The sequence below is a fragment of the Mandrillus leucophaeus genome, unplaced genomic scaffold (assembly GCF_000951045.1).
Source record: "Mandrillus leucophaeus isolate KB7577 unplaced genomic scaffold, Mleu.le_1.0 Scaffold49, whole genome shotgun sequence".
Taxonomy (NCBI): domain Eukaryota; kingdom Metazoa; phylum Chordata; class Mammalia; order Primates; family Cercopithecidae; genus Mandrillus; species Mandrillus leucophaeus.
Window position 1 is genome coordinate 3,565,790 of NW_012105253.1, and position 12,936 is coordinate 3,578,725.

Genomic DNA, 12,936 nt, shown 5'->3' on the forward strand with positions numbered 1-12,936 from the left:
ATATGTGTGATATAATTATATAATATATATGTGTGATATATATTATATGTATATGTAAAAAAAATTAAAAGCCCCTCTTCTCAGCCATGTCGAAGGACTGGGTTCTGGGCAGTATGGAAGCTGGAAGACTTTCTGCACCTCTTATTTCCTCTCCTCTGCTTGGTCCCTCAGCTGTGTAGAGTGGCCCAGGGGTCTATGCATCCCCTCCTTCTCTGGTTGCAGTCTATGAACAGTTCAGTGAGGATGAAGCAAGGGCCGTGACTACAGTGGGAGGGGGTGAGTCAGGCTCTGGACAGGAGCCCAGTCTCAGGCTGCCGCTCCAGTGGTATCCAGGCAGGGCTGACAGTCTAGTGGGGAGGGGCCTTTTTTTTTTTTTAAATGCCTGTCACCTTTGTCTCCCAGCAACCCAGAGGTCTCTGCCACCCTGGAGGAAAGTGATCCCACTTCTAGGTATCAGTAGCTTAATGGGCTACCCTCTGTGACATTTGCTGTTACTCTATAAGTCTGGGTTAGCAGGGCTAGCCTGTCTGGTGAAGCTCATGATCTCCTTTTAGGCATTATGCCTGCAACTTGAGTAGCTGCCAGCGATGAATGGTGGTGCCTGGCTGTGCTTCCATTGCACAAATGCACAAATAGTCAGGTTCCTTCTGGGTGTGGGGCCAGGAAAGAAGGCTTGAGCATAGCTGGAATCCAGACAATGGTGCCCCCTGGCTAAGACAGACATCATTCATTCAGAATCAGACAAATAACTTCTCATTGCTTGGGATAATGAATGCAATTCAAATTGAGAGAAAATACAGACTTACATAGCAATGCTGTGCTTTCCTTATATGAAACATCAATTACTGCTTCTTACTGCTTTGCTCATCTATGTTTTTTACACTGAGGAGAGACCTTTGTGTTTTTCACTTATGCTTTGAAGTTTCAAATGTTAGGCTTTTGTTTAGAAGCAGTTTCTGCATGCGCTTATTCCCTCTGTCAGCCTGCTGGCCATTTGTTTGAAAGCAGCATCCAGAAGTGACTGCGGCTAATTAGAAGAAAGGCATCAATTGATCTTTATCTTTTGGAGGGCAGGGGGAGGACAGGGTCTCACCCTGTCACCCAGGCTGGAGTGCAGAGACATGATCTCGACTCACTGCAACCTCTACCTCCTGGGCTTAAGGGATCCTCCCACCTCAGCCTTCTGAGTGACTAGGACTACAGTTGTGTGCCATCACGCCCAACTACTTTAAAAAAAAATTGTAGAGACAAGGTCTTACTGTATTGCCCAGGCTGGTCTCAAACTTCTGGGCTTAAGCAATCCTCCTGCCTCAGCCTCTCAAAGTGCTGGGATTACAGGCATGAGCCACTGTGCCTGGCCAGTTGACCTTCTTAAGTGTGAGTAACTAGCTCTTTCTACTCAGCCCGTCTTCATTTTTCTCTTTCTCTTTTCAAAATTAAAGTGTGTTAGGATTATCTCTACTATAAAAGTAATACTTATTACAGAAAATCCTCATTATCAAAAATAAAAGACATTGGGAAAAATCACCCATCATGTGAAGATTCAGTCTTTGTTAACATTTTTAAGTGTTTCTTTTCTGTCTTTTTTGGTGCATTTGAATTTCTTTTTTTTCACAGTTCTGATTAGTTTTTAAGAAAATTATTGTGGTTAAATATACGTGGCCTAAAATTTGCCATGTAACCATTTATACATGTACTCTTCACCTGTTTTTAAAGTAGGAACTAGCACCAGGCGCGGTGGCTCCCACCTATAATCCCAGCACTTTGGGAGGCCGAGGCAGGTGGATCACTTGAGGTCAGGAGTTCAAGACCAGCCTGGCCAATATGGTGAAACCCAGTCTCTACTAAAAGTATTAATACAAAAGTTAGCTAGGCGTGGTGGCATGCACCTGTAATTCCAGCTACTTGGGAGGCTGAGGCAGGAGAATCACTCGAACCTGGGAGGTACAGGTTGCAGTAAGCCGAGATCACGCCATTGCTCTCCAGCCTAGCTGACTGAGTGAGACTCTCTCTCAAAAAAATAAAAAATAAATTAAAAAAATAAAGTAGGAACGAATTCCCTGCAAGCAACAGGGTTTTTCTTCTCATGTGTCTTCAACTTCGTTTTCTTTCCACATCAGAACTGAAAAGCCAGAATTGGCCATTGTTAACTGGTACCTGCCTGCATGTACTGGTCTTCTGTTTTCTCTGTAGTACGACATTGCCTTGGCAACTGAATTTGTATCACTCCGGCGAGCTCCCTCCCAGATGGTAGCAATAGTTCAGAGCTGCTATCAATGTGTTTCCTAAGAGTTCTGTGAATGGCTTATTGACTACTGAGCAACTTCAGGCTCCTTCTGTCCTACATTCTTTCTGACTGAAGATTTTGAACCACAGTTAGACGAAACACTGCAGTTTTTGACACAGTATCATCATGATTTCCTCCCATCTCTTCTCAGGGTACTTGTAGTTTTTAATGAAGTGAGAGGATACAGTATACAGCCCAGATTATTTAAGCGCAGAGAGCGAAGTTGCAAGCACTCTGCTACTGCAATGGGGATGTATTTTTGGTCAGAGGCCCGTCCAAGGATTCTTCAAAGAATAATTCACAATTTTGATTATTTGCTGTTTCTTTAGATGACTCTGTGTATATGTTTTGCTTTTCCTTCTGTTCCAGGGCCACCACTGCCCAGTTCGGGAAACGAGCAGCACTCATCAGCCTCCATCTTCGAGCACGTGGACAGGATCTCCCGCCCCCCGGAGGCTAGCCGGCGGGTCCCCAGTAAGATCCAGCTCATTGCCATGCAGCCGATCCCGGCACCTCCCGTCCAGCGCCCCTCTCCAGCCGACCGAGTGGCAGAAACCAATAAAATCAACAAAGAGGTATTTGCTTTTATTTAAAAATCTGTTAATTTAAAAAACTCAGCTAGGCGTGGTGGCTCACGCCTGTAATCCCAGCACTTGGGGAGGCCAAGGCAGGCAGATCACCTGAGGTTGGGAGTTTGAGACCAACCTGGCCAACATAATGAAACTCCATCTCTACTAAAAATACAAAATTAGCTGGGTTTGGTGGTGGGTGCCTGTAATCCTAGCTACTCAGGAGGCTGAGGCAGGAGAATCACTTGAACCTGGGAGGGGAAGGTTGCAGTGAGCTGGGATCTTGCCACTGCCACTCCAGCCTGGGTGACAGAGTGAGACTCTGTCTCAAAAGAAAAAAAAGAACAAAAAAAACCTCACACTCTGATTTGGTCAGTGTTTGAAAATGAGGGCAAGGTACAGTGTCAACTGGTTACTAAAGGCATAAGCTGCTGACAAGGATTCTTAATGTAAAACATCACGCTTGTTGGAGATCAGATACTGTGCATGGACACTGTAGGGCGCAGTGGCAGACATGCAGAAAAGTGTTAGCGTGGCCAACCAGGGGCTGCCCTCCTCAGAAAGAGCCACTTCAGCTTCTGATCCTCCTCACACTACGACCCAGTTCAGGTCTCCGTCTTTGGGGATGCCACTCTGGGGGCAGGGGGTCTCATGCCAGGGAACTTGTTTCAGTGACATTAGGTAATTACCTTCTTTGTATCTGTCAGTCCTATTTAAAGATCTCTAAAGGAGGAAAATATTTATTCTTTTCTAGTTATCAGATGTCTCTTCAAAATTGTCACTGGCTAATTTCCAAGGTTTGAGTGACTTTTTTTCCCTGCTTTGGGGGATGGTGACAAGACTCCAGTGCACCACGTAGTGCTTGAGGGTAAAGCTTGTGGGATGGCAGGGTCTCTGCTCCTCCCTGGGCTGTGCCTGTTGCCCTGTCGGTAACTCCGTGGAGCTTACAGACAGCAGGTTAAGGGTGGGTGAGAGGAGCATAGCAGGAAGGTGCTCCTAAAAGGTTTTGCTGGTCAGGCATGGTGGCTCACACCTGTAATCCCAGCACTCTGGGAGGTTGAGGCGGGTGTATCATTTCAGGTCAGGAGTTCGAGACCAGCCTGGCCACCATAGAGAAACCCCATCTCTACTAAAAGTACAAAAAATGAACTGGGCATGATAGTGCCTGCCTGTAATCCCAGCTACTTGGGAGGCTGAGAATCACTTGAACTCTTGAAGTGGAGGTTGCAGTGAGCTGAGATCATGCCATTGCACTCCAGCCTGGGCAAGAGTGAGACTCTATCTCAAATAAATAAATAAAAATAAAAATAAATAAAGACTTTGCAAAGTGTGTGTCCCAGAAGCCTCCCGGGACCGCCATGGCTGTCTTTCTCTCCCTCACCCTTCCTCAGATTCAGACTGCGCTGCGGCACAAGTCTGAGATCGAGCACCATCGCAACAAGATCCGCCTGCGTGCCAAGCGCCGCGGGCACTACGAGTTCCCGGTGGTGGACGACCTGTCCTCGGGTGACACCAAGGAGCGACACCGGGTGTACCGCAGGGCGCAGATGCAGATCGACAAGATCCTGGACCCCACGGCCAGTGTGCCCTCCGTGTTCATAGAGCCCAGGAAGAGGTGGGCTGGGGTCTTGCGGCTGAGGCGGGTGTGCAGAGGTGCTGTGGGGCACAGGAGCAGGACAGGAGCCCCTCTGCTACTGCAGGACCTGTGACAGAAGGACCCCATCCGTGTTCACGTGGAGGTCTCTGAAAACAGTTGAAGGGGTTCATGCACGGAAGGATGTGGAGGCCACTGGGAAGGCTTCCCCTGGCTGAGGGTCACCTTGGCGTGGGAGGCAGCGGTTTGTTTGTTCTCTCACCTCTGCCCCTCTGCCTGCCTCCAGGCATTTCCTGGGGATTTAATCCGTCTCTTCCAATTCAGCCTGACTACAACTGCACTCACCCTTTCGTTCCCACACCGGCCCCTTCTGTGGTGTCCTTGGCTCTTCCTCACTCTGTCACCTCCAATATTTTCTGTCACCTCCAATATTTTCATCTCCCAGAGCCACCCAGGCCGGTGCCCAGCAGATCTTCGTTGGTTTTCTCACAGCTGCCTGCAGGGTCTGGGGTCTTACCTTCGTCTGGTCTCCCAGACTCCCGTCCCCAACATAGATGCGTTTTCCTTAAACATGGCTCTCATGTATGTCTTTCTCTGCTCAAAGCAGAGAGGAGGCTTAAAGCAAGAGAGGCGGCTCTTGTTGCCTGCCAGGTGGGACCTGCTTCTGTCGCAGGCCAGCCCAGCCCCTCCGCTCCAGCTCTTTTCCACAGGTCAGCCACACGGACAGAACTGCCACCCAGGAGACGGCCTGCTAGCCCCTGAACATTCGCCTGCCTGCCGTTTCTGCCCCGGCACCCGCTTCCCACATCCTCCCTGGCTTCAGGTCTCATTCACTCTTCAAGACCTAGTTCTGGGCCAGGCGTGGTGGCTCACGCCTATAATTCCAGCACTTTGGGAGGCCAAGGCAGGCGGATCACGAGGTCAGGAGTTCAACACCAGCCTGGCCAACATGGTGAAACCCCGTGTCTACTAAAAATACGAAAATTAGCTGGGCATGGTGGCGGGCACCTGTAATCCCAGCTGCTCAGGAGGCTGAGGCAGGAGAATTATTTGAACCTGGGAGGTGGAGGTTGCAGTGAGCCGAGATTGTGCCATTGCACTCCAGCCTGGGCGACAGTATGAGACTACGTCTCAGAAAAAGAATAATAAAATAAAAAAGTCCTAGTTCTAGCCCCATGGGACTAATAGCTCCCCCTGACTTCTCCTTTTCTGGACGTCTATACAGTTAAATAATGTCATGATTACAAATGGCTTTGTATCTGTGTTGCTCCACGTGGGTTAATAGGTCTGTTTAGGTAGGCTCTGAGCTTCCTTAGAGCAGAGACTGTGTCGTACGTGGCGTTTATATCCTATGGGGTGTCTCCAGGGGCCAGCACATCCTAGGTACTCAGGGTACTTAGTGTTTAGTTGATAAGCCAGTGGCAAAAAGAGTGATTTCCTACGAAGATAATTTCTCTTTTTCCTGGCAGCTCACGGATAAAACGTTCTCCCAAGCCTCGCCGGAAACACCAGGTCAATGGCTGTCCTGCCGACGCTGAGAAGGACCGGCTCATCACCACAGACAGCGACGGCACCTACAGGAGGCCCCCCGGCGTCCACAACTCGGCCTACATCGGATGCCCAGTGCGTGCTGCCGACTCCGGCTTCTGGAACCGGGGCGGGGCCGCTCCTAGAAAGATGCGCGGAAAGGGGAGGAGAAGCAGCAGCACTGGCTGCCGCCCTGTGTGGTGTCGGTGCCTGATGCCTGATGGCTGATGTGCCCGGGCCCTCTAGGTCATGAAGTGGGTGGGGTAGGGTGCCACCCCTTCTGAGGGGAGCGTTGAGTCCTGTCAACCAGGGTGCTGCCGAGTGCCACCTCTGGAAATGCACTCCGTGTTTTTCCTCTCTATACGTAAGCCCCGTTCTCTCAGACTTCACAGTGGGACTTTTTTGAGGTTAACTGGAAAACAAAGAGAAATATCCTCAAGGTTTTTTTCCTTCTCCCTAGTCAGAGGGTTATTTGGTTTTGTTGTTTATTTTTATTTTTATTTTTTTGAGATAGGGTCTTACTCTGTTGCCCAGGCTGGAGTGCAGTGGTGTGATCCAGGCTCACTGCAGCCTCAGCCTCCTGGGCTCAAGTAATTCTCCCACCTCAGTCTCCTGAGTAGCTAGGACCACAGGCATGTGCCACCATGCCCAGCTAATTTAAAAAATTTTTGTAGAAATGGGGTCTCAGCATGTTGCCCAGGCTGGTCTCAAACTCCTGGCCTCAAGTGATCCACCCGCCTTGTTCTCCCACTGTGCTGGGATTACAGGTGTGAGAGTATGGCCCTGAGATCAGGAATCTTTGCTGTACTGAGAGCTAGCCCGGCTGGATTTCCTAGTAATACCGTCCTTGGAATGCTAAGAAGATAGCATATTTGCTTTTATATATTTTGCTTTTATGGGACAAAGGGGTTAATAGAAATTAAGAAACAATGAATGGTGGCTCAGGCCTGTAATGCCAGCACTTTGGGAGGCTAAGGTGGGTGGATCGCTTGAGCCCAGGAGTTGGAGACCAGCCTGGGCAGTATAGCAAAACCCCATCTCTCCAAAAAATACAGAAATTAGCCAGGCGTGGTGGTGCATGCCTGTAATCCTAGCTACTTGGGAGGCTGAGGTGGGAGAATCGCTTCAGCCCAGGAGGTTGAGGCTGCAGTGAGCTTTGATTGCACCACTGCACTCCAGCCTGGGTGACAGAGCAAAACCCTGTCTCTAAATAAATAAATAGGGGATTATATTTTTCCAAAGGAAAAGAGATCCAGACAGATTTGCTTGAAGTGTTAAAGGCAGATATTGATAGGGTAAGGTGCATACACACAGACTGCACTGAGTAGGGGAGAGAGAACCAGCCTCACTTAACCACCCATGAGAAATACAGACACAAAGATACCCCAAGACAGAGAGGGCGAGCCAGGTGCAGCTAACTGCGGCAGCGCTGGGAAACACAGGGCGTCCTCAACTCCGTGCCAGGAGAGCCCTGCCTTGCCGCAGCGGGCCCCTTTCTCCTCCCGGAGGCACTCACAGAGCCAGCCTTGTTTAGAGACACGTTAGCAAAAAGCACACCCTTCGAGAAGGGATTTATAATGAACGTGATCGCTTTAGATAGAGCTCATAGAAGTGGTGAGCAGTCATTTCTTAGTTGAGTTTTGTATTTTTCTCCTAAATTATATAAAGAACAAGCACTTAAAGACGCTAAATATAATTACACAAATGTGCCAAACATTATTCTGGGATGGAGCCTAAATACAACTGAATTATGATCATCTGAAAGAACCAGACTTTTCCTTAGGAACGTATGGTATTTCTAGGGTCCTAAAGACCGACCTTCTTGATCTCATGAGGATCGGGGCGATTTCAGAGAGTTGGGCTGTCTGTAAATGAAACTACTCTCTTCCTCAGTACAAGGAATTGAGTAGTTCCTGTTACTTTCTAAATGCAGTGCATGGCTGCTCTTACAGTAGGTGGCGCTCTTGTGCTGTGTTGAGTTCTGGGGGTATTTGGACACCTGTGGGGTTTGGCTTGATCTGGGGAGGGCTCCCCAGGGTTGTCACCCGGAGCTTTTGTCTGTGCCAAATGGAGACTTGCCATGGTGTGGAACTAACAGATAGAAGGGGCAGCATCCCTTTTTCCCCTTCACTTCTCTAGCCAACCTGGGCTCCTCTCTCAAAGGAATCTGTGGGGAGCCCTCTCAGTCCCCTCCCTTTGATTTTTTTGAATGATTGAGTTTTGTATGGGGACGAACCTGTCTTCTCCTGGCTGTCTTCATTCGCCTGCCTCAGTGACCCTAGATCAGCCTTCTTTCGCGGTGGCTTGCTGCATCATTTTCTTTTTTCCTTAGCGGGGAGTGCAGAGATTCCTCCTGCTGTGGGTGCAGAGCAGCCTCTTCTTGGAAGACACCACCCCAGAGGGTGCTTGCCTTCAGTGGCTCCTTTTTTCAAAGATGTCCCCAAAATAAAAATCTTCCTCAGATTTTGAATTCTGAAACACATACTTTAAAAGATCATGCCTGTCTCAGAGCTCATTTTTTCTTAGGTAGTTTATCTTTTTTTCCCTCAACTTTTATTTTAGAATCAGTGGTACATGTACAGGGTTTTTTGTTTTTGTTTTTGTTTTTTTCATCTTCAAGCCTATACTGGGGAAGTACTATGCGTTTTTGAATTACCTTCAATTTTCTACTTTCCCCTCAAAAATATCTTTTCCTTGAGGGGTGTGTTCTCCTAAGGCCAAGAGAAATACTCCTTGGTTCCTTGTAATGGGGGTTACCATTATAATTCAGGCCTCGGTAGAAATCCAGCCAGCTGCATGTTTTTGTAAGTAATTTTTTTTTTTTAAAAGACACTCCAGCTCTGTTGCCCAGGCTGGAATGCAGTGGTGCAATCACGGCTCACTGCAGCCTCGACCTCCTTAAGCTCTGGTGATCCTAAGCCTCCCAAGTAGCTGGGATTACAGGCGCACGCCACCTTGCCTGGCTAATTTTTGTATTTTTAGTAGAGATGGGGTTTCGCCTTGGTGCCCAGGCTGGTCTCAAAACTCCTGGGCTCAGTGATCCTCCTGCCTTGGCCTCCCAAATTTCTGGGATTGTAGACATGAGCCACCAAACCTGGCCTAAATAAAGCTTTATTGCAACACAACCACACCCATTTGTTGGCTTGATACCAATGACTGTTTTTGCTGCAAGGCAGAGTTGAGTAGCTGTGACAGATTATATGACTCATGAAACCTAAAGTATTTACTGTCTGGAAAAAGTTTGATGTAATTTGTCATCCAATCCAGACACTGGAAAGTGTAAGGGGGTATACTATTAATCATTACCGTGGGACAACAGGCATAAACTGAGGTTGTCCTGGACAACCAGGCTGTCTGGACACCCTCTTACAACACCCACAACGGACTGCAAAATAGGCACCAAAATCCGTAACTTTGATGACTAACAGTAAAAAGATGCACATTTATTTCTGAAGACTGATAGATAAACTGTATCTGAACACATCTATATGTGAAACATCTATAGTCTATATATAGATGTTAGAATATAGGAAGTTGAGTAAATCCTCTTCTTGGCCTGCAAGTTCTGTAGTCTTGCCTGCAAAATGAGGAGAAAACAAGAAGGTGAAGGACAGGAAATGGAAGCGTCCTGGCCCAGGAGCTCCTGGCCTTCTGGCAGGATTCATGGGGGATGGGAATCTGAGGGGACTGTCCTTCCCACAGGCAGATCATCTCTCTGGGTCTAGAAGTTTAGTCTTCTCTGAAATTCTGGCCACTGAGAATGAGATTGGCAGTGATTATAGCCGCTGGGGACTCTACTCAAGTGTCTGAGATCCTTTCCCACAGTGGAATCTCAGTTTGTGCCTGCAGTTTTTTGTGTCACCACACTGCTTGCTTCCTTGCAGTAGAGCCTCATAGGCAGCCACCGGAATCACCGCCAGGAACATCGCTTCTGTTTCTGGAGAAACCCTCTTACCAGTAGGCAGTTCTTCCAGACACACCCTCCCTTCCTTCCACACGTGAGCCGTAGGTTGGTGGTATACTGCTGACCAGTCTTCCTCATCTGCTTCTCAAAACAATCAAGAATTAGAGAAGGGCATGACTGTGGACCTTTTCCACCTCACAAGGAAAGGAGCACAGGTTCCCTCCAAGGTGACATCGTCAACTAGAGGTCACCTTGGAGCCCCGGATTCTCATTTAGAATTTCTCAATGACAAATCTCATTTAGTGGAACCTCCACTGGGATGTTGCAGTTTGGGAGAAATGGACTCATAAGCCCAAGCGTGTCACGGGCAAGAGAGGGAGGTCTCCAGCGGGGACTGCCGTGGAGAGAAGAGCGCCTACCCCATCTCACGAGGGCAGTCGCTGCTTCACGGCAGTTGGTGGTTTCTGTGTGGAGTGAGGGCCCGGTCATGCCAGAGCTTCAGACTCAGTCAAGAGAACCCAGAAATCTGAGTGTTATTGTGAAATTTTCAGATGTTTAAAATAATGGCTATCAGTTAAAAGAGTGTGCAGGCCAAGCAAAACCTGTCTGTGGGCTGACTGGGTTTACTAGTTTTGTATGGTTGTCTCTCAGTTTGGAGTTAAGAACCTACTGCCCTTCATGCTGGCAGGAATAATAACTGATCACCCATAGAAGCATTTTTCAGATAGGGGGCTAAGGTTAAGGATGTGTCTGTAGAGTAGTTTATTTTTGTAATAGACTCACAGATCCAGACGGGCAAGGGAATGTCTTCCCTGGCCCCTTAAGTCCGGTGATCCAACCAGCTGGGCTAAACTGCAGGCACGTGGCAAGTGAAGCATTCTAGATAGAAGCTGCCCACCTTCCTCACAGAGGGTGTGGGGTCCCCAGCCGCTCGGGCAGAGCCTCTTCTCTCTTCACTGTGTCTGCTGCAGTCACCATGCTGTCTGCGCTCATGGAGCCTATGAGACCAGAAAGGATGACTCTTCTTCGTTGGTTCCTGGTTTTGTCTCTCACAGTTTACCCTGCATATGTTATGACTGTGTTTTGCTCATAATAGTATTGGGAAATGAGATTTAAAAAATCTTTATTGTTACTTATGTTTCTACCTCTTAAACAGTAGGTATAGAACACAATTTAAACCTTTCTTTGTTTGTTTTTTTTTCCGAGACAGAGTTTCGCTCTTGTCACCCAGGCTGGAGTGCAAGGGAGCCATCTCGGTTCACCGCAACGTCCGCCTCTTGGGTTCAAGTGATTCTCCTACCTCAGCCTCCCAAGTGGCTGGGATTACAGGCATGAACCACCACACCCAGCTAATTTTTGTATTTTTAGTAGAGACAAGGTTTCACCATGTTGGCCAGGCTGGTCCCAAACTCCTGACCTCAGGTAATCCACCCATCTCGGCCTTCCAAAGTGCTGGGATTACAGGCAGGAGCCACTGTGCCTGGCCAATTTAAACCTTTCTTAATGACTCTTGTGATCCAGAGATACCTTCATTTTAAAGACAAATGGTTCTGAATAGTTTTCATAAAATAGACACTATAATTGCTTACACGCATACATAGGCTTTTTTTTTTTTTTTTTTTTTTAAGAGTCTAGATCTCTGTCACCCAGGCTAGGGTGCAGTGGGGCAATCATAGCTCACTGCAACCTCGACCTCCTGGGCTTAGGAGATCCTCCTGCCTCAGCCTCGCGAGTAGCTGGGACTGCAGGTACTCACCACCACCCTCAACTAACTTTTCAGCAATCTTTTGTGATGATGGGGGTCTTGCTATGTTGCCTAGGTTAGTCTCAAATTCCTGGCCTCCCTGGAAATGATCTTCATGCCTTGGTCTCCCAGGTTGCTGGGATTACAGGTGTGAGCCACTGCACCCAGCCCGCATACATAGTTTTAATATGCATAGTTTTAAAAGTTTTGATCTTTTAAGGCTATTTTCTGATAGTCAATAGACTACTTTTTGACTGCTAGCTATGAAAAATTTACTAGTTTTTTTCAATACATAAACTTTGAAATAAGTTTTTTGGCTGTTTAGAGGCTTTCAGTAAAAGTGTTCACTTCCAGGTGCTGAAATGCCTTGTAAATAGTTGAGTGTTGTTGAAAAAATGATTGTTGAATTTTGGCAATTTTTTTTCTGATTCAAGCCTCCCTGCTCCTTCCTGTGAAATGTAATGCACATTCCTCAGCTGTCATTTTTTAATTTTTGTGAGACAAGGGCTCACTCTGTCATCCAGGCTGGAGTATAATGATGCGATTATAGCTTACTGCAACCTCAAATTCTTAGGCTCAAGTTATCCTTCCACCTCAGCCTCCCAAGTAACTGGGACTACAGGTATACACCACCACACCTGGCTAATTTTTTTTTTATTTATTTTTTATTTATTTATTTTTTTAGAGATGGGGTCTCACTGTGTTGCCCAGGCTGGTCTTGAACTCCTGGCCTCAAGTGCTCCTCCACCTCGGCCTCCCAAAGTCCTGGGATTAAAGGTGTGAGCCAGTGTGCGCAGCTTCAACTGTCATTTTTTAATTCTTACGGTAGAACTTTTCCTCAGTGTCAGGAAAACCATTTAGGGTTGCCACAAAAACTCGTGTGTGATTTTTCCTTTGCCATTTCCCACTGTAGTCGGATCCTGACCTCCCAGCCGATGTGCAGACACCATCCTCGGTGGAACTGGGGAGATATCCAGCCCTTCCTTTCCCGGCCTCCCAGTACATCCCACCCCAGCCGTCCATCGAGGAGGCACGCCAGACCATGCACTCCCTCCTGGACGACGCCTTTGCCCTCGTGGCCCCCAGCAGCCAGCCTGCCAGCGCCGCAGGCGTGGGCCCCGGAGTCCCACCTGGCCTGCCCGCAAACAGCACCCCTTCCCGGGAAGAGAGGCGAACCACGCAGTGGGGGTCCTTCTACAGCCCCTGCAGGTACTCACCACCACCCTCAACTAACTTTTCAGCAATCTTTTGTGATGATGGGGGTCTTGCTATGTTGCTCTTCCTCATCTGCTTCTCAAAACAATCAAGAAT

The 12,936-nt window shown here is 48.0% G+C and overlaps 1 protein-coding gene across 1 annotated transcript in view; it reads left to right on the plus strand.

The window, feature by feature from the left end:
* The window catches only part of KIAA1549 (KIAA1549 ortholog), a 106,707-nt gene that overhangs the window by 67,697 nt on the left and 26,074 nt on the right, over positions 1-12,936 (plus strand). The window contains exons 11-15 of the mRNA XM_011995505.1: positions 223-276; positions 2,657-2,862; positions 4,248-4,471; positions 5,920-6,073; positions 12,539-12,734. Of these exons, the coding sequence (XP_011850895.1) occupies positions 223-276; positions 2,657-2,862; positions 4,248-4,471; positions 5,920-6,073; positions 12,539-12,734 (834 nt within the window). The remainder of the gene's footprint in view (positions 1-222; positions 277-2,656; positions 2,863-4,247; positions 4,472-5,919; positions 6,074-12,538; positions 12,735-12,936) is intronic.